The sequence below is a fragment of the Sciurus vulgaris genome (genome assembly GCF_902686455.1).
Source record: "Sciurus vulgaris genome assembly, chromosome: 9".
Taxonomy (NCBI): Eukaryota; Metazoa; Chordata; class Mammalia; order Rodentia; family Sciuridae; genus Sciurus; species Sciurus vulgaris.
In genome coordinates, this window is record NC_136469.1 from 22532476 (window position 1) to 22556939 (window position 24464).

Below are 24464 nucleotides of genomic sequence, written 5' to 3' on the forward strand. Positions count from 1 at the left end.
TCAGACCCTGTGCTGAATATATGTGGTGTGAGCAGATATCCTTACCAATTTTGAGTTGTTAGAGGGAAAATATTGTCTCATTATCATGTTAGATTCTCTCTCTCTCTCTCTCTCTCTCTCTCTCTCTCTCTCTCTCTCTTTCTGGTGGTACTGAGGATCAAACCTAAGAGTCTTACACATGCTACACAAATATCTGACCTCTGAGCTATATGCCCAGACCTTTTATTTTGAGAAAGGGTCTCACTAAATTGTCTAGGCTGATCTTGAACTTGTGATCTACCTGTCTCAACCTCCTGAGTAACTGGGATTACAGGCATGCACCATCATGACTGGCTAGCTGCAGGTATTTTGTAGATATACTTTATTAAGTAGAGTAAGTTTCTATTTCTGTGTGGTTTTTGTTCAAGAATATTTATCAGGAATAGGTGTTGAACTTTTGTCAAATGCTTTTTTTACATCGATTGATATAATCAATGACATTTCTTATCTAACTTGTTAATATGGCCAATAATATTGACCAGTGATCAGATACTAAATCAGTCTTGTATTTATGGATTAAATCTTGTTTTACCAGAGTCCCTAAGTCTACTTTTATATAGTTTAATTTTATCTGCTAATATTTTATTAAAGATTTTTGCACCCATAGTCATCAGTGATATTGGTCTGCCATTTTCTTTATTTGTTTCTTTTTTTGTAGTGTCTTTCATTTAGTATCAGGGTTATGTTAGCTTCATAAAGTGATTTGGCAAGTATACTTTACTCTTCTACTTGCTGTAGGAGATTGTGTAGAAATGACATTAATTTTTCTTTAAATATTTGGTGGCATTCTCCACTAAAGTTTATCCATGCCCAGATAGTTTTTTGGGGAAAGTTTCCTTAAAGTTATATGAAGTAACTACAATGCTAATCATATAATCTGTATGAGTTATGGTAACTTGTATTTTACAAAGAAGTAGTATATTTAAGTTGCTAAATGCTTGCAACATTCCCTTATTATTCTTTTGATGTTCTCAGGATCTATAGTGATGGGGTCTATTTCATTACTGATATGGTGATTTATGTCTCCCTTTCTGACTTTTTAGAGGTTTCTCAATTTATTTTATTTCAAATAACTAGTTCTTTGTTACATTTTGTTTTCTCTATTTTTCTATTTTTAATTTCATTGATTTCTGCTCTTGGGTTTATTCCTTTCTTCCTTCTACTTTGTGTTTATTTTTGCTCTTATTTTTCTAGGTTTTTGAGGTGGAAACTTAGATTTAAGGTGTTTTACTTTTTTGATGTAAGATTTGATGCTATTCTAAGCAGTGTATTAACTGTGTTCCACAAATTTTGATGTATTGTATTTTCATTTTGTTCAATGTATTAGTTTGATTTCTTGTGAGACTTCTTTTGACCTGTGGACTATTTAGAAGCATGACATTTAGTTTGGAGATATTCCTTGTAACTTTTGATTATTGATTTTAAGTTTGATTGCATCATGTTTATGCATTTAGAATTGCTATGTCTTCCTGGTAGACTGGTTTTTCTCATTATATGATTTCCCTCTTCGTCTCTGGCAATTTTCTTCGCTCTGAAGTCTACTTTACCTGATCATGACATAGTCATTCCTGTGTTATTTTAATAGTTGATGTGGTATATATTTTCACATTTTTTACTTCCAACTTTTTAAGCAAATGAAACCCAAATTTCTTCTTCCAAAAACTGCTTCAAGGATGGTAATGAAAACTTAAGGCCATAATGTTAGGGTTCTTAGGGGTATTTTACCTAGATTCAATCCAATAAAGAATAAAGTATTTTTTCACAAGCAAGAAGGAAATGCACAGAGAACTGAAACAACTTTGACTACATAAAGAGGTGTTACATGCATCTAACAGATATAGTCACCCACAACTGTGAATTAATGACCAAATATGAAGGGAATGTATTTAAACCTTACTTATTTATTAAGAGTATAGTTAATGTTTCTCGAACTGTAATCTGTATACATTGACAAATGTCTAGAGAATGAAAGTTCTCTGAAAAGGAAACAGACGAGGCATGAGTATTGGTATTAAGTGTTATAAATTCCCTTTCTTAAATACTCACAAACCCAGTACTGATTTATTGCTGTCTTATAATGAACACACATTTTCTTAGTTTTTCATAAAATGAAACGAGTTTGTAGTGAAGAGAGGTGCAACATTCCTACTTGTCCTTGATAAAACTTAAATTCCTATCTGTTACCATTCAAGGTCATAGTGCTGAGAGAGCTCTGGTTCTTTGGAATCTTTTGTCCTCTGGCAACACTTCTTTGTTCCACTATTTTGGTACAGCGTATGCTGCTCTTGCACACTAAATCTAGGGAGAAACTTTAGATGTTAACAATGTGTATTTGTGGATTTGAGAGAGAACCCTAACATGATTTTACGATGCAGCATTCTGTTCTAGGAGCATGGTTACAGCAGTAATACCTTGTGGTATTTTCTTGTCACAATTTCACTTAACCCTCTGCTTTCTTAATAAACAAGACCCTCCTTCCAACTAGACCCTAACTCTGAGGCTTATGATTCTTCAGCATAAAAATACGTAACACTTGAACCCAGAGCTCCCTATTGGACATTGTATTAAGCAACTGACATGTACTCTTATCTCTTTAGTTCTTATGACATCGTTATAAGAATATTGTCTCAGTATAAAGTTCAGTATAATTATAATTGTATAATAATAAGAATGTTAATTATAAGAATATTATTTCAGTATAATAACAAAAAGACCACTGACTTCAAAGACATTAAAACTGGCCTGCCTTTACACAACTACTAAATTCCAGAGCCTGCAATGAATCTAGACTTGCTTAAATTCCCAGACTATTTTCTTATGAACTACACTAATTTTATATTTTGCTATCAATTTCAGAAATAGCTGTTAGTTTTAGCTTTTTAACCTTTGAAGAAAAACAGGCCTTTATGATTTGTTCACCAGGTAAGTACTGCCATCTGCCTAACACAGATAAAAGTCCCTAGAACACAGTTTGAAGTCATCCTGTTTTGTTTTGTTTTTGTTTTTCTGCAGCTCCCCTTTCCTCTCCCTCTTTCATTCTAGACCCTTTCCAAAATCTTCTTCTCGGTCCTTTTTGTTAGAACTAAAATTTGAACTTTGTTTTTTTTTAACTTCTACAAATCTTTCCTCTATAATTTTCCTAATATGCTATGAGAAATACATATAAACAGACATGTTTAAAAGGTAACTGTCATTTTGGGGACAATATTTATTTATTTGTGCTGTTTCTTGCTATTTATTGCTTTCCTTAAATAGTTATCACACTCAAGATCCTTCCACTTATCTACTTACATACAATTTTAGGATTTACATATCAGTTCAAGACTTCTACTAAAACTGTAAAGAGTGAGGAGATACTCTGAATACTACATGTTTGGGCTGGGGATAAAGCTCAGTTGGTAGAGTGCTTGGCTCACATGCTCACATGCACAAGGACCTGGGTTCAATCCCCAGCACCAAAAAAAAAAAAAAAAAAAAAAAAAAAAAAAAAAAAAAGAATACTACAAGTTGTGTTATATTCTTTTGACTTAAAAATGTATATATTTAATATTTTTTCCATAATTATTTATTGAGTGTGTGTATGTCAGGTGCCACCCGAGACACAAACTTTTTACTCTTCCACACTTTTTTTTTTTTGTTAAGAAGCTTTTTTAAAAAAAATTAAAGACAAATTTTTTTTAAAACAGGAAGATGTTGTTTAAAGGGTACCGTTTTAATTATTTAGGATGAATAAAAATTCTGGAAGTCTAATGTACAGTATTATTACTGTAGTTAATACTACAATACTGTATACTTGAAATTTGCTAAGAGTGGATCTGAAGTATTTTCATCCTTCCATTCCATGAAAGTATCTATGAGAGGTGATGGACAGGTTAATTAGCTTGGTTGTGGTAATCATTTCACAGTATATCTGTGTATCAAAACATCATGTTATGTACCTTAAACTTATATAATTTTATTTTTTTGCAGGGCTGGGGATTTTACTCATGGTCTCACATATGTGAGGCAAGAGTTCTCTGCCACTGAGTTACATCCTTTCTCTGTATATTTTTTGTCAATTATATCTCAATATAGCTGGAAAAAAAATTTTCAAAGATTTCCCAATACAAAAATATAAAAATTAATTTTAGAAAAAGAAATGCAGACAAAAGTAGGATATACACAAAACAACAATCACTTTCAATACTGTTATGTAAATATACTTTTTATATTTAAATATATAAATTTATAAGTAAATTTTTAAACGTTTTCAAATAGCTAAAATTCTTTTTAAGGTTAACAGTTCATAATGAACATTTTTCTGTATTAATGGTTGCTAAAGGTTAATAGCTGATGTTGTGGGTGTACAATAGTTTTAAGATCATATGTTGGATCTTTTGTCAGTTTTTATCAAGTACATACGAAGACTGATGAAGATCATTATAGGTATTTAACTTTGCATACCATCCACAGTACTTTTTATTTCTGGAAGGAGACTCTTGCTAAAATGCTGGGGCTGGCTTTCAACTTACGATACTCCTGCTTCAGCCTTCCCAGTAGCTGGAACAACAGGGTCACTGCACCAGCTTCCTTCCAGATCTCAATTCTGATCAAAGAATTATCATTCAATTACTTAAAATTTTTGCAGGCTATATATTCAAAGGCGGTCCCTTCTGTTTGAAATTAAACATCACTAAGTTGGCTCAAAACCCAACTCTTGAAAGTGTCTTTTTTATTCAACAAATACCGATATAATACTGGACATGGGGGGATAAGATAAAAAGACCTCTTGAGTAGGGAGGGTTGTAACAGGCAGATAGAACACAGTGTATTTTTTGGGGGGGCGGTGCTGGTGATTGAACCCACGGACAGCTTCACCACTGAGCTACACCTCCAAAGTTGCCGATGTTGGCCTGGAATTTCCCGTCCTTCTGCCTCAGCTTCCCAATCCTTGGGATCACATGCGTGTTCCGCCGTACCTGGTGTGCTAACATTTTCTGGAGACTGTGCACTTTCATGTTTGATACTTGAAACACAGATGAACAGATACATCGCATCACCCGTCTTTCTCCTCTGCTGCCATCCATGTTTCTCCCTCACATGGCAGCGTGCACATTACCTGCGTAACTTGCAGCATAGAAATTCAGAAGAAACATCATATAACTTTGTAGCTAAGGGGAGCAGAGGGTATTTAGAAACGATTGACGTAGAGTTAAATGCACAGACTTAAAACACGTACACACGTTCTCTCTTTAAACGGAATTTTTTTCTTAAGACAACAAAAAAATGTGAGACGTCACTTAAGGTAACCAAAACGTCACGCCTTATGGTGAAGGCGGCGGAAGTGGGGAGGCCAAGAGAAGCCTCTAAGTGTAGGAAGCGCCGAACTTGGTAAAGTGGTCAACAAGTTCCGCGGACACCAACCAGGTCCCTAAAACGCCAGGGATGCAGACAGCAAGCCGTTAAGAACACGTGTTTGACGGCAATCGCGTCAGGCCAAGGCTCCGACGCACAACCTACGTCTTCGAGCGCTCCCTCGAGGCCCCGCCTACCCTTTGCTCTAGAGCCCGCTAGAGGTCCGAAGGGGGCGTGGCCAAATGTGAGGAGAATGCGCGTGCGCGCTTGGGATCAGCCAATGAGCTAACTAGCAATCTCGCGAGGGTTGAAAGTCGGTGGCGTAGGTAGTTGTCTTGGATGCTAGCGAGATAGATGATATCTGGCCGAGGAAGAAGAGCAGGAGGCGAAGCAAGTTCCCCGCCTCAGTCTCTCTTTCGCTTTCTTTTCCCTCTCCCCCAACCTTCCACTCTCCTCTAAGTCAGCCCGCCCTCTCTGACCTCAGTGACCCTGTTAGCCCCGCCCACCCTCGTCGACGTGATTCCCGCCGTGAGGTAAGCGCCGGTCGAACCCAGAGCCCCGCGGAAGAGGTCGCCGAGGAAAGGGAAGGTGCTGGGCCCGGCTCAGGCCCGTCGCGGAGCCGCGGCGCGGGCGAGCTTCCGGGTGGGCCTCTTGTTGCTCCATCAGTCCGTTGCGACGTAGCCACCCGGGCCTAGGCCTCCTTCTCCATCCCTGCCAGCCCGGCCTCTGGCAGAAGCGGGTGACGCAGACGGAACATCATGTCGTCCGTGGCCGAGCCTCCGCCACCCCCGCCTCCCGAGAGCGCGCCTTCCAAGTCCGCAGCCTCGGCCGCCAGCGGCGGGAGCAGCAGCAGCAACAAAGGCGGCCCCGAGGGCGGCGCGGCCCAGGCGGCTCCCTCTGCGGCAGGCGCCGGCCCCGCGGACGCCGAGATGGAGGTGAGGGCGGCTCGTGGCGCGGGAGAGGGCGCAGAGGGGAGGAGAGCTGGTTCCCCGGCCGTGGTGCAGGGGATCGCGCGCAGAGCTGCCGCGTCGTGCGGCACCCTGCGGTCCGAAGTGATGTTCCGACTCCTCCGCCCTTGCGCTAACCCGCTCCAGCACACCCGGATGCCTAACTGGCACTTTACATTCAAATTGTGTATTTCTTTTGCGAATCTTGCCAAATCTTCGAACGCTCTTATTAAGTAGATGCTCTTGATTACTGTGTCCGGGGAGACCTGTACCTTCCACCTCCATCATTTCTTCTTTTATCCTTGCATCTAGGTTTTAGGTTCTACCAAACTTCGGGGAAGGGCGAGGGAGATGCCCTTTAGGCGTGGGATGCACGGACCCGCTGGGGCGGCATTTAAAAGCGGCGCATCCGAGGACTTGGGCCTCCTTTCTTCCTCCGGGTCCCTTGCGGAGGCGGTATCTATCTGTTCTGGGCAGAAACAATGGCGAGAGCTGGATGGCCGAATGCGCAGTGGGATAAGCGGGGCGCAGCTGCTTCTGCGAAGGGAGCCGAGGCCCCTCCCAGGCTCTGTTGCACCAGGAGGGAAGAGACCGTGGCAGCAGCAGCTGTCTTGGATCCCCATCTAATTTGGGGGTCTTGATGGGCGGATGAATGTATTAGAGAATCAGGGGCAGATGGTTGGCTTTCTGTCCCGCGCATTTCCTCTTTTTGGGTTTTGGCCTCTTTAAGAAAAAACTTAAAGCACTCGCTCTTGAGCCTTCTGGGTGGAGGGTTGGCCAGGGGATGGTGACAGTACCCTGGTTGTTGAGTGTGTGCGAGTGTGGAAACATGGGGGACCTGCCAGACGGGTGTCTTGGGTATGCTTCCAGGCTTTGCGTCGTCTGGGAACAAAGTGATTGTTTCCAATTTTTATTCTTGGTCTTGGACCTGTTTTGAGATATTTTATAGTCCCAGCCCAAAGATTTCTGGGATTTTTCCATACTTAGGCAGAATGAAAGTAATACTGCTTTTAAAATGAGCTTTAATGCATCATTAACACAATAAGGAAATAGTAATGCATTTCACCATTGATAGTTTTTGTGGGGTCAGCTAGGGTGAAGAAACATTAATCTTTGAAAGAACTTAAGTGATAGAGGTAGGTTTTAGTGGAATACAGACTGATGCTTTGCAGTTTTCAGGGATTAAGATTTGTTTCACATTAAAATGTGTTCAGTTTTGCTTTTTTTTCCCTTCAAGGTTTTAAATGTTTCTCTTGTATTATCAGATCTGTTTAACTTGGATTCCAGCTCCAGGGCTTAAGGGGTTTGGAAACCTGTGACACTGAACACAATTGGGTGATTAAATATGTAGTTCCCTAAAGAGATGTACTTAGTTAACCTCAGCCTTCCGAATAGACTTTTTTTTCAAATTTGGTATAACAAATGTCTTACCAGAGGCCTTGATTAAATATCAGAAAGGAGAGCAATTTAAATAACTATTTTGACTTTTTAAGTTGCTATTTTGAAATTGAAATTAAAGTTTAAATTTTATTGTGATAACTCCTTCCAAAATTAGTGGTATTTTCATTTGCCAGGTGAGGAAATCCAGTTTTCTGATCAGTAGAATCTGTGCTCGAACTCACATCTTGCTTTGTCATGTACTTTAAGATGTTTGACCATTTCATTTATGGAAGAATGACTAACCTTGTCAGTATAGTAATATCAGTAACTTTTATTTTTTATCAATACATCTTATCCACTCCTTTTGTTTTTTTTCTCTTCACTTTATAGTGATTTTTGTCTTTTTAAAATAAATGTACCCTCATTCTCTACTGATTCCTTAACTGAATTCAGAATCACTTGAGATTCAGAAATGTTTTTCATGACTGAAGACCTTAATCTGGTTATGCAATTGGAAAAAAAATATTTTAAATGCCTTTTTCCTGTTTGAAAGTAGAATTTAAGGTGATCTTTTTTTCTGACAAATCTCGTTTTCCCAGAAAACAATAGTTGACTTTCCCATGTATCCAGTAATATGTCAAGGGCACAGTTTTATTTTTTAGTTGTTACGTTTTTGACAAGTTCAGCTTATTCTCATTCAACCTCATCTCTCACTGTTGACAAGACATAGATGGGCATGCTATGTGCCAATAATTGTATGTTCTTAAGAGGGCTGAGATTCAGTTTTTTTTTTTTTTTTTTTTAAACTGTAGAAGAAAGAATGACTATTTTGGAAAGCACTTTGAATTTCTTTGGGTATACTTTTAGTGGTATTCCAGCAGGAATTTTGTAGACTGAAGTAGATAGTGGCTTTGTCACTTTTATCTACAAAGACCAGAGGTTTGTGATGACATAAGGGCACACTGATGCTTCATAGCCTTAGCAATGAAATTAGAATTGAATTTAGGTCATTTAAGGCCTTCTATATTACAACGGACCCTTCCTCCCATACTTTGTAGTCATTTATAGCCTTACAGTAGTATGTATTGCCAAGCAGAGATTTAGGAATTGTTAATAAAAATTGGGCGTTTTCCAGCTGTTAATGCTTTTTCAATGGATGAGTGGAACTTTGTAGTGTAAAAATTGATGCTAGTTTTTGTTTGAATTTTAATGCCAGGATAATAACATTTGTAAGAATAACATTTAATACTAATTTAGTAATCACACTGTAGTTGAGTATCAGTTTAGGCTGCAGTATACCTTTTTTGTAATATTCTAAATGATAGAAATCAGAGTGACTAATGCTCTCTTCCATGTGTACATTTGTGTAAGAGCATAGTTAAATAAACACAATCATATGATTTAAAAGGGGAACTTTTTCATGTTTCATACTGTTTAATTTGGTTTCATAATTTCATTAGAAATTATGCAAATAGATTTGCCCATAGGAAATGTATTGAAAATAATTTTATTTTAGGATGATGTTGATGGTAATGTTTTGTTTTAATCTTGGTAGCAGCCATACTGCTTACATAACTGGGTTAAATGGATTATTATCCCCATAGCATTTTATTTTATTCTCCTCAGGTTTCCTGTCAGGTTAGATGACAGCCATTTAAGTATGTAGGGAGCATTGGTCAGGAGTCTTATTATTTAAAATATGCTTTAGCCTGAAATCAGTGTATAATGATGAACTGACTATTCTGAAGAACAATTCCATGATTTTTCCTTTCTGCTAGGAAGTATTTGATGATGCATCACCTGGAAAACAAAAAGAAATCCAAGAACCAGATCCTACCTATGAAGAAAAAATGGTATGTTCTCACTATGTGAATAGAGTCTGTAAAGACACTTTTGGGGGCTGGGGTTGTGGTTCAGTGGTAGAGTGCTTGCCTAGCATGTGTGAGGCACTGAGTTTAATTCTCAGCACCACATATAAATAAATGAATAAAATAAAGGTTTATCAATATCTAAAACAAATTAAAAAAAACCTTTTTGTTAGCTGATTAAATGTATTAAACATCTCTGTTTAACTTTTATATTTAGAGCACCAATGTTTAAATGAAATGTGTAACTTGGAGTACTGTAATATAGACAGATATCTTATTTGCTTATAAAAACCAAATCCAAGTATTCACTGAATTAGTGAATATGATTTAATTATCTAATTACATTAATACCTTTAAGATTTTTAGCTTCAGAAGTGAGGTGAAGATCAGAGAAATTGTTATTCTGTGTATATTTATCCCCATATTCTTGCTGGGGATGGAACCCAGGGCCTCGCACATGCTGAGTAAGTGCTCTACCAGAAACATATTCATAGTTCTGCCTTTAAAAATGAAAAGTGAATACACCTTTTGTCCTTCACAATTTAAATTCTGACACCAACATTGTACTAGTGAATCTAATTTACAGTTTGACTTTAGTTCTTAGGCCATGGATGGGATCTTTACAAAAAAGAAAACATGACACATTCCTTAAAGACAGCTCACATCCCGTATGTTCTAGGAAACAACTTTTTTAAATCATGACTTGACTTAACCAGTACTACAAAGAGCTTTAAATGAATTTTAATGTTAACAGTATGGCTAACGGTGAATGCTTATGATCTGTCAGTCCTTGTTCTGAGGTCTTTACATAGCATAAATGCAGTTATATTTGAAATCTTCAATAAAGGTGAAATGTTAATTAATAACACTATAGTATGTTCCTTAAACATATACTAGTTTATACTACCTGTACTAGTGAATCTGATTTATAGTTTGACTTTAGTTTCATTGTTCTTGATTTTACTTGTGTTTGACATTGTTGACCACCCCCGCAAAGTCTTTACTTACCTTGAGACACCTTTTTTCCCCCTTGTTGATACCCTATTTGATTGTGCCTTTGTCCTTTGTTAAATTCTGAACATTTCTTCCTAGACAGTTTGATTCTTATCACTGGATTTCACTTGCTGTCTTTAAACAGAATCCTTTCAAATCTTTTATTTCTAGCCCAGATACCTCTTACCAGTATTTACATTGCTTGTTGGGCAATTTGGGAATATCCAGAATTGAATTCACAATCTTTACTTCACACACATATTTAATGTTATTTCAATGAATGAAAGTTCCTCAGTATACATCCAAGATGCCTGTGACAATACCTCTTACTTTGTATTTTCTTAAAAGTTTACTATTATAAATAGTTCTCTTTATTTTTCCCCTTCATCTAGCTCAGTTTTCCTTTCTTTTGCATGTAGTATTTTATGGCCTTTTTTTTTTTTTTTTTTTTTTTGCCTCTTTCATCTTTCTCCTTGTTTTTGCTGAGTAGTGATTATGACAGAAATCTAACTATAATGGAGATTGGTCCCCCCCACCAAGTGATTCTCTGCGACACTTTCATTCTTTATAGTGCCTTTATTGGGACTCTGATTTTTCTTGTTTTTCAGTTTCCAAGCTTCATATCATTTTGTGGCATGATTTTCTTTTGAATAGTTTTCTTTGAAACAAGCTCCCATGTCATTTGCTAGTTCTTGATCGTAGCATAGGTAATCCTATTATTTATTCTTCATTCTTGAATCCAGGATGCTGAGCACTATTTCTGAATACTGAATAAAGTGTGCTGATTGGTACCTGAGTAAATTTTTGGTTTTCACTCTTGGGCTTTCAGTATCTAAAACTTGTCTTGGATCTCCCCGCCCCCTTCATTTTTGGGTGGATCTTTCCACTCCATTTATATTACACCCTAATATTCAGTCTTCCTCCACAAAATATAAATAAATAAATCACACTTAACCTTTATTAACTGTATTTCTGAAGGTATGTATAGGCTCTGTTGTCTTGTCATTTTGACTTGTCTCAGAGAAAAAAACTATTCCATGGTTATTCATTGTATTCTTCATTTGATTTTAGATTGATTTCTTTCAGGTCCCTAATTTTATTATAGTGATAATTGCTGCATTTTGGGGTTTATTAGTTTTTTTTTCTCTATTTCCCACTTTTAACCTTTTAGGATCTCAAAATTCTTTACATTTTGACCTTCTCATTCCCTTAAGCAACAAGGTGCCTATGTTTTCCCCCTTAATAATAGGAACAATAATAGTTACTTGAAATTTAGAATACTATTCAATAGCTTTTACCTTTCATGTCTAGAATCTAATTTATGAATTATTTTCAGAGCTTATGTATGTTGATCTCCAACATAATTACAATAAAATTGAGTAGTCTATTTTCAGTTTTGTTATTCACTTTTATTATATACAATTTTGCATAAATGTGCACTTAAACATATATCTCAGTTCAGTACTTTAAACAGTTTGTAATCTTGAAAAGCATAAACTAAGGTTCACATTTGTAGTATGTCACCAGGGAGGAACGTGTTGACAGCCTGTTCTAATTGTGCATATCAGGTTGCTTCTATGACTATTACTGTGACCCAGTGAAACACTTTTACCACTTCCTTCATGGCAAATTTAGCTTCAGTTTTTACACTAAGAAAGTTTTTTACATTAAGAAAATTGTTTTCCCTTAAAAGTATGTAGCTTTTGTAGTATTAATGGTGTTTGGATACCTGCATTTGGGGGGTGAATTGTCCTTTTGTAAATCTCTAAAACTGACATCTTCAACATTTTTATTAAGATTTTTATGGCATCTATGTTGTATAACTGGTTTATCTGTTGAACTTCTTATTTGTTTAAACAAACTGCCTAAAGGCTCTAGATTTTATTGTTTTTTTATGAAAACTTGTTACCAAGGATCTTACTTTTTTTTGGTTTACATATCTTTTCCATTCTCTTGGTGTGCTAATAGGAAACATTCAAAGGGGCAGATGGCAGATGGCAGATGTGAAGGGCAGGAATAGTATTAAACTACATTAAGTTAATGAATATTTCTTGAATTTCATGTTTTTCAAGCTTGATATCTTTTTAAAATTTGACACCAATCTAACTGATGAACAACCAATGTTTTTTCCCCTACTTTTGAATAAATTCACTTGTATTGGCCTTTTAATGTCTAAAAAAATTTTTTCTTTGGTCAACTATTTTGAAGTATAACTTACATAAAATAATTTTGAGTTTTGGCAAGTGTATGCATTCATGTAAATACTGCTGCAGTCATGATGTAGAGTAATTTCCATCATGTTAAATGTTTGCTCTGCCCCATCCTCTTGCCACTTCTGATCTACTTTCTGTCTCTAGCTAGTATTTCATATACTGTAAGTGGAATCATACAGTGTAGACTTGTATTTTGTCTGTCCCTTGCCAGAGTGCAAATTTTAAGACTTAGGCTGCATGTGTCAGTAGTTTGTTCCTTTATATTGCTGAATTTATCACAGAGGCATGTTGAAACTGATTTCTGATGTTTTGATGAACTATATCTTAAACTTTTTTGCAGCAAACTGACCGCGCAAATAGATTTGAATATTTATTAAAGCAAACAGAGCTGTTTGCACATTTCATTCAGCCTGCTGCTCAGAAGACTCCAACCTCACCTTTGAAAATGAAACCAGGGCGCCCACGGATAAAAAAGGATGAGAAACAGAATTTGCTCTCAGTTGGCGAGTGAGTAATAGTTTATACTTCGTAGTTCAACTTATTATTGATGGTTTTCATTAGAAGCATAAAGCCACTTGATTTAAAAGAAGTTGTTGTAATTACTTATTTGGCCCCATTTAGCTTGGTAGGATGTAGTCATAAGTATGTAAGTATTTTAAAATGATGTATAGTGTCTTATTTTTTATAGCATTATATAGTTTATGGATTGCAACAGTTATGTTGATTAGGGAAGTCAGATATTAATGCTGTTCCTTAGAGAGAATACAAATACAGAGTTTATGTGTCCTATTACTGTCACATAGAAGTACTTAGAATAATCCAGGCTTGAACTTGGATCTGAACTGTGTGTGCGCATCTCCAAAACCATATACATGCCTTGACAGTACTGGTAATGATGTATGCCACAGGAGTTTGTTTAAAATTTTTGTTAAATAGTTGTCTTCCTGTAAATTGAAGTGTCAAGTTGTATGCCATCCTTTGGTAATAGTTGAAAATAAGTATGCATGTTGAATTTATCAGGTTCAGAATTTTTGTGCTAGTTGGATAACTTAGGATGTTTAATTAGTAGCAGTTAAACTTATCAGTGTTAAATTCACGATGTAGTTAATTAAAACAATTATCATACAGGCAAAATTCCTTAATTTTATTCGGGGTATTCTGTTCTTTCAGTATGTCTTGTGTGTTGTCCATTGTGTGTAAGGTGCTTATGAAACTTTTTAAGAGACAACTTTGTATTTCAGATGTATTTAAATTGTTTCAGACTAATTTTCCACCTACTTAAATATATCAGTGTCATACTCTGGAAATGGGAACTACTATAATAGATATTGTTATGTGATATTGATATTATTAAAGAAACACATCCTAGTCTCCAGAAAATATATAATAAATGAAATACATAATAAGTTATTCAATTTGATTTACTTATTACCAAGTGTTATTGGGGAAAATGATTTTAGAGGTCTCAGTAGGGCCATGATCTGCTTTCTAAATTAGATGAAGATATTTGTTGAAAGTATAAAGGTTTAAAGTTGGAAGCTTTAGAATTGGGAAGTAAGTGGTTTTATTCACTTTAGCTCTTTAGAGGTAAAGCAATTTGAGCTTACAAAGTTGTAGTTAATGTATGGTATTTTAATAACAGTTTTTGTATATTTTAGATAATCATGTAAAATATTTTAGATTTATATTTACTAGTAATTTTTTACTATTCACTCTTTAGGTTAATTTGGATGCCTATACAAATTACTATTTTTTAATGAGTTCACTGTACTTTAATAGTAAGGAATAAAAGGAAAACACAAAAATTCCCTAACCATGCCTATTTTATTTTATGTGAGTTCTTTTCTAAATAATAGAACACCGATTTCTTTTTTTTTTTTTTTTTTAGGCCATAAGATTAATGAGACACTGGAACTGTGAAGTGACAGTAATACCCCTCCCCCAAATTTGAGATTTGCCATGAAACTAATTTTTCTTCTGAAGCATACCCATTCTGGGTATCTACTGTTTTAGGAATTCATATAATCTCTTAAAATAGTGGAACCTCACAATGAAGAGAAAATAAGGATTTGGAAGCCTATTTTGATTCCACACACTCACAGTTTTAATAACTAAAAGTGACTTTGACTGTATCTGTACAAAAAAATAAAAAATCTACTTCCACAAACTATAACAAACATCACTTTGATGTAACCAAGAATGTAAAATATTCAAATACAGTATTTATACAGTCAGAGAATAGACATTTACTAAATATTTATGTGATAAATTAAAGATTCTTCAAAATTCATTCTGTTAGAGATGGGGACAATCTTTTTGTCCTTCATTTTATTTTTATTAAATTTTTTTTTTTTTAAAGTATTGCAGACTCTTGAGGTCAACCACTTGACTTACCGTGTGGAATTGTAGCTGGTAGTTAAAGCCAAAACTCCAATCAGTTGATTTTATTTTCATTTGACAGCTACCGACACCGTAGAACAGAGCAAGAGGAGGATGAAGAACTGTTAACAGAAAGTTCCAAAGCAACCAATGTTTGCACTCGATTTGAAGACTCTCCATCATGTATGTTAAACATATTTAAATAACTTGATTTTTGAAAGATCTCACTTTGAGACAGCCTTTGGTTAATGTTTTGAATTTGTCTTGGCTGCAATTTATACAGGGGATTTTTTTGTAATCTTAAATATTAATTGGTTATGTATAAGTTTCAGATTTTTTTTTTGAAATGGAGGTGATAATGTGTTATATAATGTGATGTTGTATTTCACAGGTGTATAAAATGCCATTGAGCTTATTATTGTCCTAAAGTGGGAATGGTTTTGCCTTTTACCCATTCTGGATAAGGAAACTAATTTGTAAAAAGAAAATAAGGTTCATGAAGAATTTTGCTTACTCATCTAATGCTGTTATATTGACTTTAATTTTTTTTGATATATTTGTTTAATATATTTTTATTTAATATATTTGTTTTTAATGGTTTCTAAAAGAAAGCACATTTAATCAGGTTTGTATACGTGTTATTGTCTGTTGGCATAAAGACTTCCAGTCTACATGAGCGTTGCATAATTTTTTTCCCCCTGATATCCTCTGTTGCTGGATGACTGATTTATTTATGTAAACTCTTATCTAATTGAACTTCAGGAGGACTCATCTAGCTAGAAATTCAGCAGTTGGTTTAAAGTGTATACTTTTATACCTGGTTTCCGTTTCTATTCAAATGAAGTAGAGGCCAGAGCCAGATGTATGGCATAGGGGGAAAGGAAATTTTGAATTCTTTCTGTCTCACATTCCTACATTGTAATTAGTACTGGTTATTTTTCATCCTTAAGCAGTGTTTTGACTTGACTTGCAAAATAAATATGTAAATCCTAAAAGTGGTATTATCTAAGATTTATTGGAAAAGTAGCTTAGGAGCAATGGTGAAGAAAAGGAAGTTCCTGTCTGTCTCATTTTTATACTAGGATTAAAATAAAATTTCCAGAGAAACTGTATCTGATCTTTGTGAAAGATAAAAGCACTGATTGCAAATGTTTTTGGTAAGGTTAGAAAGGGAAATAAAGAGGTCAAAGAGTCTAGGACCAGTATATGAATAACAGAAACTAAGTGATTTGGATGAGTACTCTGATGCCCGCTGTCTTGTTACCTGGGCTTGGTTACTTTTTATATCCGTCTTGCTCCTACTCCATTGCAGACTCCCAGCAGCTACCTCTATTGACTTTGGACTTGCAGAATCCCTATAAGAATCTCCTAGAAAAGAAAGCAAAGTCAGTAAGCAAATTTTGGCCACAGTTAAAGCTTGGTAACAGATGAGGGGGACTACTTTGTTGTATTTCTTGTCTTTAATAATCTTATCTTTAAAATGTAATGTGTTTTCTCTTGTTTTTAGATGTAAAATGGGGTAAATTGAGAGATTATCAGGTCCGAGGACTGAATTGGCTCATTTCTTTATATGAAAATGGCATTAATGGTATCCTTGCAGATGAAATGGTATGTGTTTGGTAGTTTTTTTGGAAGGCATGTTTTCTAACTTAGTTATTTCATTTTATATTATAGAGGTTTAAGATACATAGCATGTTTTGTTGTTTGCAGTCTGGGATTATCAGACTATTTTAAGTAGCTTAATTGCATGTGAAATCTTCACTTGTGAGGAATTATCTATGAAAGTGGATTTTAAAAAATTACATTTTGAGAAACTTTTTAAGAAAAACCTTCTGTAGTATCGTGGTTTAACCATTTCCCTCCATTTTTATGAAAAACCAAGTGAGGTCATTTAATGTTTATTACCTATAAATATTAATTTTGTTTTCTGTAATGGCATCTTGTACAGTTGTGTTTCATAAAACATTTATCTCTTGTTTACTCCTATTAGTTACATAATAAAGGTTTTGAAAAGATTCCTTATTATTACTATAGTGCTAAAATACTTAATTGGTTGGAGGAAAGTATGGTGTCAAAGGAAAAGCATTTTGATTCTAACTATGCTAGATGACTTGGGGGAGATCACATTTTCTGAGCCTCATTGAGGTGGTAATAATACCTCCCTCATAGACTTGTGAAGATTATGTGACAACATTGGTGAGCTTTCAGACATTAAGTTCTTGCCACAGGTTAGCTATCATAAACATACATTTCTTTTAAATGTTCTGTGTATTTTGGGAGGTATAAATGTGGAGCACTGCTTTTGTTTTTCATTATTATTACTCTGAACTCTTTCAGGGCCTGGGAAAGACTCTTCAAACCATTTCTCTTCTTGGGTACATGAAACACTATAGAAACATTCCTGGTCCTCATATGGTTTTGGTTCCTAAGTCTACATTACACAACTGGATGAGTGAATTCAAGAGATGGGTACCAACACTTCGATCTGTTTGTTTGATAGGAGATAAAGAACAAAGAGTAAGATTTTAGTATTTCATTACATTTTTTCGTATTAAAGGAATTTGAATTCAGGCTTGGGGTAGGGAGTAGCTGGAGGAATGATAAAAGAGAAAGAGTCTTTAGAAGTATTAGTAATATATAAATGTAGTATTTTCTTGATGGTTAAAAATTTTCCCAGAGAGCAGGCATTTAGAGACTGTAGGCATATAGTTTTCCTCACATTTTGAGGGGTAATCGTACAAAATCAAAGGCTGTGCTCTTTAGTAGTATTGTTTTTAAAAGAGGTTTTGAAAGTGGGAGGCAGTTGGAAACTTAGGGAACCAGATTCTTAGATTAGTGTATAGTGATAATAATCATAGAACAAGTTTTTAAAGATGAGTTGAGTGTTATTGTAATTTGGTGAGCTATTATGATACCTACCAAATAAGGTAAGATGTTGATTGATAACATCCTTTTGGGAAGAAGACATGGGAATAATGACACTGTTAAGAGTGTAAAGGTCAGATTTGGAAACTTATTCATACTGCATTAAATAACTTTGTACTTACCTTGTTTTCCCTCCTTTATCTTAGTGATGAATCTAGATTGCTTTTTTCCCCCTTATAGGTAACCAAAGATTTTTCTTTTTAAGTTACCAGATTGCTATTTGTTTAGGGGCTTAACCATCCTTTGCTTCAGTTTTTTTATTTGTGAAATGAGAGTAACAATAGCAGTGTGTTAATACATCTTTAAATCTGAAGTGGGGAATGAACATGTTTACTACAAGCTGTCCTCAGTCGTCTTGCTCTCTTTATGTTAAAAGCTCATCTTCCTAAGAATTCAGAGACTTAATGTTGACCTTTTAAGAATTAGGCTGTTGAACTTTGTGCTGATCAGTGTTGTTTGTCTTTTTTAAATTTTTACTTAATGACTCTGAAATTTAAATGTTTACTGATTATTTTAGTAGTAGGAAAGCTAGTTTTAAATGCTTACATGATGTAGCAACTCTATTCCTTAATATTACCACTCTCTTTTATGAATTAGATTACTTGTTATGAAGTTTAATGTATAATTGATTTTTGAATATTGTAATTTTTTACTTTTGCTGTACAGGCTGCTTTTGTCAGAGATGTTTTGTTGCCAGGAGAATGGGATGTTTGTGTAACGTCTTATGAAATGCTTATTAAAGAGAAGTCTGTGTTCAAAAAATTTAACTGGAGATACTTAGTTATAGATGAAGCTCACAGGATCAAAAATGAAAAATCTAAGGTAATTTGGTATTTAACTATATGTACATTGTGTCAGAATTTAATCCATATTCCAAATATTCTGATGATGGAATTTGGTTCTTTCAGTTGTCGGAAATAGTGAGAGAATTCAAGACTACAAATCGACTATTACTAACTGGAACCCCTCTTCAGAACAACTTGCATGAGCTCTGGTCACTTCTTAATTTTTTGTTGCCTGATGTCTTTAATTCAGCTGATGTAAGTATTTCTGATTTTTTTCTGGTTAATAATTATGTTTTGTTTAATGCTGTGTATTTTTATAATAGGATTGGCCTGCCTTTAGCACTATTTGAGGTAATCATTAATTTCTCATGCTTCTATGTAGTTAAAGCCTGGTGTTAAACTATGAGCATCTGTGCATTCTTAGAATTTACTTTTGAGCTTTTTGGTTTTAGTCTCATTTCAAATCATTGTTTCTGCTATTTTATTGGCATAGGTTCCTGCCTCCTAGTTGATAGTCATGTTGGTCTAACTTTTGATTCAAGGATTCTATATAGGTAGACTGCTTATATTTTCAGGGTGCTGCTTTAAGCATTCTGAGTGAATTTCTGTACCTCACATTGCCTTTGTTTTAAGGCTCAGACATGACTTTCAAGTAAGTTGAAATCTGCCTAACCTTTCTTATATTATAGTCTATTAAGCAGAGCTTAATGTTTACCTTTAGGTTATTTGCAGTCGTAGAAATGATGGTAGCAGCTGGGCATAGTGGCACATGCCTGTAATCCCAGTGTTTCAGGAGACTGAGGCAGGAGGATTTCAAGTACAAAGCCAGACTCAGCAACTTATCGAGGCCCTAAGCCACTTAGCAAGACCCTGTCTCAAAATAAAACACAAAAAAGGGCTGAGGATGTGGCTCAGTGGTTAAGCACCCTTGCATTCAATCCCTTGTTCCAAAAAGAAAAAGAAATCATGGTAGTAGTGGTTAACAATTAGTTATATGTAGGAATATAATTGATGTGTTAAATTATGCTACTAGTAATTTCTGTGCTGCTAGTAGTTGCAGTTTTTTGCTAGACCAGAGTTCTTTTTTGACTTTGTTCCCATAGCTGGAATGTACATATGGGGGACTTTTCAAAGAGCTCTGTTATTGGTACATTTATTCAGATAAGTTCTAAAAAGCTACAAAAACTTTTGGTTTGTTGTGATAAACATTTTTAAAAGAATAGAGGTTTGTGTAACAAAAGGATATTCAAACTTGAAAGTTGTAGTTCTGCTTTTGTGTATTTTGATGTTTTAGAAATAATTTTTCTTACTACATTGATGCTTTTGTTCAGTAATATCTGGTAAAACTTTTAGTTATAACAGTGAATTCTAAGATTATGTTTACTCAAAAATAAATACGTATTCATACCTTTAAGAGATAAAGATAAAATTTATCCTTATTCAAATCTTACTTTTTTTTTTTTTTTAATAGTTGTAGACGGACACAATACTTTTATTTATTTTTATGTGGTGCTGGGGATTGAACCCAATGCCTCACTGTGCTTGGCAAGCGTACTACCACTGAGCTACAGCCCCAGCCCTCAAATCCTACTTTAATACTGATGAAATTCTGTTTATCTCAGTTTTACTTTTAGTAAGTTAATTAGAGTTGAGATTGATCTGAAAACCTTGTATTAGAGATTCCTAATTTTCTATAAAACTTGCCTTTTGACTCTTCAGTGTGAAACTTAACATCTTCATGTTTTTGAAAAAAAATGTTGCAGAAGTAATATTCCTAAACTATTTTTTTTTTAAATTAATCAGTGACAGTGACACACATGAAAAATATGGGCTTGAGCCTGGCGTGGTGATACATGAGTGTGATCGCAGCAACTTGGGAGAATGAGGCAAGAGGATTGCAAGTTCAAAGCTAGCCTCAGCAACTTAGCAAGGCCCTAAAACAACTTAGTGAGATCCTGTCTTACAATAAAAAATTTTAAAAAAGGGCTGGGGATGTGGCTTAGTGGTAAAGCACATCTGGGTTCATTCCCTTGTACCAAGAATAAAGAAAAATACACAGAATTGAACTAAATGGTTTTAGTAGATCACAACTCAAATATTATACTAATTCTAGAAATCACTGTTTTATATGCGATTATAGGAAGTTTGTTAATATTATCTCTGACTGCAAGGTATGTTTTGTTTGTTAATCTAGGACTTTGATTCCTGGTTTGATACAAACAACTGCCTTGGGGATCAAAAGTTAGTTGAGAGGCTTCATATGGTAAGTATTTTGGAATAGTGTTCAGGCATATTTCTAATGGAGAAAAAGAATAGAGCTTAAAATTAGATTATATTCCAGTTAACAAAAAAGTGTAATGACTGTAGACTCAGATATATTTGGATTTTGCCACTTAGAACTGTTTGCTATTGTAATGGGTATAGGGAGTGATGTGTAGAGATTTTGGTGTTGGAACCTAGGATAGGATTTAACTTAATGAAGGGAAAAAATAATCTCAATTAAAAAAGGTATAGTGAGGGGAAAAACATTACTTAATGACCAATATAGACTACTTTTTAAAGTTTAGTGCCATTTAAATTCCAAGAAGAGTCTAGTTAGTTTACTTCTGACAGGATAAATGATCCATCTGTTGTTTCGAATTCTAGTGACGGTATGTAAGGTAACTAATATTGCATTGTGTGGGCAGAGTTTATATTGTGGTTTTTGTTTTGATGTGTAGCTTTGTTCCTTTCTAGGACAGTGCAGAAGCGGAAGCTGGTTGGTAGAGAAATTTTCCCTTAACAAATATGAGATTAAGATAAATACCCTGGTGAGCAGGAGAAAGCAGGACCTTGTAAACATGTTAGGAAAAGCCCTTTGTGACCTATCACTGGTCTTTCAACTTCTGTTCACATTTTGGTGTGAATAATTCTTTGGGGATGGGGAGTGGCAGGGGTAGGGCTAGGAGTGGTTGCCCATTGTATTGTAGTGTGCTTAAGGACACCCACGACATGTCTCCTTACTAGATGCCAATAATTGTATACCTCTAATTGTAACAATTAAAATGGGTCCCTGAGCATTGCTGGGATTGTGCCCTGGGAGGCACAATCATGTCCTGCCCCTCTTCCCCTGTGACTTGATCTTTCCTTGATGGAAATTAGTTGAACTGTACACTCATGATTTGTATACTGTGCATGTGGTTTGCTTCCATAAATTAGGATAATAAATTTTAAAACTAATCATGAACTCAATGTGGACCTGCCAAATATTAAGCACTGTATAGGGTTGAAGACCTCTTTAATTTTTAAAATATTTTTATTTTTTAAAAGTTCTATGAATTATGAAATCCTAAAGGTTACTTAGCAGTGATATTTTGTTTTCTAAATAGAAAGTGCAACATGAATTCAACAGTGTGAAGTGACTACAGAAAAAGATACAAGTAACTAGTTTTAAACCTTAAAGGCAGTCACTGTTGAAAATCTTTAAAATGTACTGTTGTTTTTTTCGTGTTTTATGAGAGTGTAGCAAGTATATTCTTAATCGTATATTGGTTAAATAATAAAATTCTATTACCCTTCAGGAATTTAGTAGTAATAAATTATATATAGTTTGAATCTTCATTCTGAAAATCTGTTTAATATCCAAGCAGAATTTTCTTTCTAAAAATCTGTTTAATATCCAAGCAGAGAAGTTTCTTTACCATATATTTAGTAGATGATTTTAAGATTTAAAAAAAAATACCACTATTACAGATAAGGTCATCTCTGTTTCTCTTTGCTTGTTCTAAGGTTTTGCGTCCATTTCTCCTTCGTCGAATTAAGGCTGATGTTGAGAAGAGTTTGCCTCCAAAGAAGGAAGTAAAAATCTATGTGGGTCTCAGCAAAATGCAAAGGGAATGGTATGTTTTCTAAGACACTTGATATCACTGTTCTTATCTAAATTTCATTTGTACAGTAGTTTGTTTTTCTAATTTGTGCCTTCATGAAATTCTTGTTTGCTGGATTGAACTCACCTGAAAAGAGTTTTTTGGTTTTAAGTAATACAAGCCTTTCTCATCAAATTTATCATACAAAATCTTGAAGTAAAGGTGAGAGAATTGGGATGAAGCATAGTAAACGCATGGCTTATAAACCCATACTTTAAATTTGGGACTTCATTTAACAGTAATACTTTTAAAACCCTCTACTTTGGTTTTTTTAAAAGGGAAACTATGGTGGTACAAATGGGAGTCATAGGCTTGGTTAACTTGGTGGTTCATAAATAATTGGATCATGGATTTGTGCCAGCCTCTGATGAAATTGTAGATTATAGAGATATAAAACTTAAGTGCTTTCTTTTATCCCGTAAGGCTACATGTATTTAGTTTAAAAGACTCCATTCTGAACCAAAGTTTTATTTTAGGCAGAATAAAGTATCCTTTTGAGAAATGATGATACATGATAGCTGTTTTTACAAATTTGTATAGGGCAGTGTTAAAGTTGAAGACCTTGTTAATTTTTAAAATATTTTTTTCTTTTTAAAAGTTTTATGGATATCTATTTATAAACAGATTTTTATAAAATCTGTTTTTATAAATAGAAAGTACAGCATGAATTCAATAGTGTAAAGAGGCTATAGAAAAAGATACTCTTACTTTATATATGTTTATACAAGTTGTGTTCAAAGGAGGGAGCTTAGAGCCGCCCACTTTACTAGGTCCTACCATATCTCAAATATATTCACTAATATATTTGTAAAATGACGGAGTAGCAAAAAGGCTGAAGGAATGTACAGAGATCTGAGAAAGAGTGGTCCACTATAGAAGATGGGTTATCTTTAGCGTTCTCAAAACTTTTGAAAGGCTATTATAGTATTACAGGGTAGTGAAGATACCAGGCTTGTCTTGTATGTATTCCATATATGGAACTAAAACATGAATGAGTCATTGCTAACAAAAGACAAATCTTTTTTAGTTAAACATATGAGTGAATTTTGTATCAGTCAGAATAATGATGAAGTTAGACTTGAGTAGTTTTTGTGCTCCAGGATTGAGGGTAAGTATAGATAACTTAGGTTGCTTAAGTTATTTTGCTCAGAGGAGTCAAAGTTTCACAGAAACTTCAGTGTTTAGACTGATTACTTGTTCTTGCAGGTCAATGTCTAAATTCTCTGTAAGCATTCATGGTTTTTTATAATTTGCCTTACCTGTGATTGTAGATTCATGGAACTCATATCTCCCTCTCCCTATGTGTTTATGCAGATGTTTAAAATCATATTGTATTCATCTTATTCTCACAGCGTGCCTTATCCTCTCATGTTTCTCCCTTCTCAGGTGTTAGGGTTCTTACTCAAATGCTGCACTAGGTACATGGTATGTGGGACAGTTGTGCATAATTTAATGTCAAGATAAGTTCTGAGAAATGTGGTTTAGGTGATTTTGTTGTGCAGATATCATAGAGGGTATTTACCCAAAGCTTCGAAGTCACTAGATGATATAGTTTCATGGGACTGCTTTGGTACATGCTGCTTTTTGACTGAAACATCATTATGTAGTGCTTTAACTGTAGATGAACAGTGATACTTTCTGTTGTAAGACTAGAAACTAAAATTATGTTTAAAATTTATAATTACTCAATAATGTA

At 34.9% G+C, this 24464-nt stretch overlaps 1 protein-coding gene across 1 annotated transcript in view; it reads left to right on the forward strand.

The window, feature by feature from the left end:
• The first annotated feature begins 5681 nt into the window (after nt 1–5681).
• The window catches only part of SMARCA5 (SNF2 related chromatin remodeling ATPase 5), a 32235-nt gene continuing 13452 nt past the window's right edge, over nt 5682–24464 (forward strand). Inside the window, exons 1-10 of the mRNA XM_079153890.1 lie at nt 5682–6308; nt 9479–9553; nt 13115–13281; nt 15236–15336; nt 16661–16761; nt 17491–17670; nt 18745–18900; nt 18987–19118; nt 21058–21126; nt 22632–22741. Of these exons, the coding sequence (XP_079010016.1) occupies nt 6132–6308; nt 9479–9553; nt 13115–13281; nt 15236–15336; nt 16661–16761; nt 17491–17670; nt 18745–18900; nt 18987–19118; nt 21058–21126; nt 22632–22741 (1268 nt within the window). The 5' untranslated portion in view covers nt 5682–6131. The remainder of the gene's footprint in view (nt 6309–9478; nt 9554–13114; nt 13282–15235; nt 15337–16660; nt 16762–17490; nt 17671–18744; nt 18901–18986; nt 19119–21057; nt 21127–22631; nt 22742–24464) is intronic.